The 2549-nt window shown below is 39.5% G+C and overlaps 1 protein-coding gene across 1 annotated transcript; it reads right to left on the reverse strand.

Annotated features, from left to right (window-relative positions):
• Positions 1–407: 407 nt before the first annotated feature.
• On the reverse strand, positions 408–1054 carry LOC140137128 (kelch-like protein 26). Its single transcript, XM_072158784.1, has one exon. The coding sequence runs from the start codon at positions 1047–1049 to the stop codon at positions 408–410; it is 642 nt and encodes a 213-aa protein (XP_072014885.1). The 5' UTR covers positions 1050–1054.
• Between the last annotated feature and the right edge of the window lie 1495 nt (positions 1055–2549).

The following is a 2549-nucleotide window of genomic DNA, read 5'->3' on the forward strand; positions in this document are numbered from 1 at the left end:
CCTGAAGGTCTTCTTGTGGGATCAGGCCAAGACGGACTTTCTGAAGGAGGTTTGCTGCATTCTTGTTGCGGATTTCCCAATTGAAGTGTAGCCAAGCTATGACTGCTTGGAGTAACTGGAATGAATAACAAATGGACAAATATCAGTGGGATTTGTCAAATTTTCCTGAAGATTTTGTGAGCTGTAGAAATTGTGAAAAATAAGGCGCACACTGAGGAATATGCTACAGCAGGAGTTAAGGGGTAACACCTCCCCCCTTTGAAATACTGTGCTTTTCAGAAGACTGGTGGGTTGGTGTTCAGGTGGGTATATTGGATGGGTGGATAGATAGGTAGGTATAGGTCAGTAGGTAGATAGGTTGAATACAATGCTAATATTTCCCAGTAAATTGCCAATCATAGTTTTAATCAATTAGTTAGTCTACTCACCTGTTTCTCTGTTGTTGTGTCTGTTTCTATCTCCTCATCCCCCAAACATTCCAGCAGAAAATCCACACTGGCATGTTCCAGAAAACTTTGTGACTCGGCGCACTTGTTGAAGCTACGCACTAGATGGCGTTGGAAAGACTCTGCTAACTCTGAAAGACTGCCGTGATTACATGCAACAGACCAGATCTCAAAGCAGTCATCGATGGTGATGCTGTCTTTGACTTCACTCAGATAATTAGCACAGACTTCTACAGCCTGTGAGAAATGCATATAGCAAGCCATGTTCAGGACACCCGCTACTGTGGTGGGAGACAGAGTGAAGTAGCCGGTGTATGCAAACTCTAACAGTTGAGAGAAACTTCCTCCAGTTCCTGGAACAGTCACTTCATTGCTGGTGCTCTCTTGAAACCCTGATGTGAACATACTCTGGAAATATTCACTTGCGCAACTCAAAATGGCTTTGTGCGCAGGAAATCGCTGGTTGTCAACGATGACTGTGACATCACAAAGACAAGCCTGTTGTCTAAGCTGGTTTAGTGATGATGACAAATGGGAAAGATATGAGGGGTCTCCTAAATGTCCTGGGGTTGTGGTTTCTGTAGCCATATTAGCTGTAGCCATCTTGAAGGCCTGAAAAGAGAACAAGAAAATAATCCACATAAGTTCAATCAACTTTACACCAAGGGTCAAAATAAATGTGATCAAGCCAATGAAACCTAAAACGGCTCCTGGTTTCTGCCAAACAACCTGAACCAGGAAATATTTTTTTGGCCAAAATAATGGCTCCTGGCTGTTGAACTCCATGATATGCACCATTTTGATATTATGATAAAACAAGAGCACCACTGGTGCTGTAGCTCATTTGTTATGGGTTATGGTCAGGAATACCATGCGTAGCTATGTATAGCCATGCATAGATATGTATAGCCATGCATAGCTATGTATAGCCATGCATAGCATAGCCATGCATAGTTATGTATAGCCATGCATAGCTATGTATAGCCATGCATAGCTATGTATAGCCATGCATAGCTATGTATAGCCATGCATAGCTATCTATAGCCATGCATAGCTATGTATAGCCATGGATAGCTATGTATAGCCATGGATAGCTATGTATGGTCATGTATAGCCATGTAACCATGTCATGGCCATGTATAGCCATGTATAGCTATGTATACAGGGCTGCCAACTTTGAAAAACACATTTCAGTATTCTCAAAATCACCATAGTGCTGTGATCAAGCACAAATCAGCATTTTGAAAATATACTTACGGTTCTCAAGATATTTATTTATTCAAGGCATTTATTTATTTGTACCTTTTGCTTGTCGAGTATCCTTTGATTTTATTTTGTTTAATACAGTTTTGTTTGTATATTTAATGTCTTGGATGCACCATCGGATAGATGAGTGCCACTGATGTAAAAGCAATTTCCAAATAAAAACTTGAAACTTAAAAACTACAACACTTTCATGGTAAATGGCATGCATAGCTATGTATAGCCATGCATAGTTACGTATAGTCATGCATAGCTATGTATAGCCATGCATAGCTATGTATAGCCATGCATAGCTATGTATAGCCATGCATAGCTATGTATCGCCATGCATAGCTATGTATAGACATGCATAGCTGGCATGCATAGCTATGTATAGCTATGCATAGTTATGTATAGTCATGCATAGCTATGTATAGCCATGCATAGCTATGTATAGCCATGCATAGCTATGTATAGCTATGGATAGCTATGTATGGCCATGTATAGCCATGCATAGCTATGTATAGCCATATGTAACCATGTCATAGCCATGTATAGCCATGTATAGCTATGTATAGCCATGTATAACTATGTATACAGGGCTGCCAACTTTGAAAAACACATTTCAGTATTCTCAAACCTCAAAATCACCATAGTGCTGTGATCAAGCACAAATCAGCATTTTGAATCAGCATACTTGCGGTTCTCAAGATATTTATTTATTCAAGGCATTTATTTATTTGTACCTTTTGCTTGTCGAGTATCCTTTGATTTGATTTTGTTTAATACAGTTTTGTTTGTATATTTAATGTCTTGGATGCACCATCGGATAGATGAGTGCCACTGATGTAAAAGCAATTT

The sequence above is a fragment of the Amphiura filiformis genome, chromosome 17, assembly GCF_039555335.1.
Source record: "Amphiura filiformis chromosome 17, Afil_fr2py, whole genome shotgun sequence".
NCBI classification, from domain to species: domain Eukaryota; kingdom Metazoa; phylum Echinodermata; class Ophiuroidea; order Amphilepidida; family Amphiuridae; genus Amphiura; species Amphiura filiformis.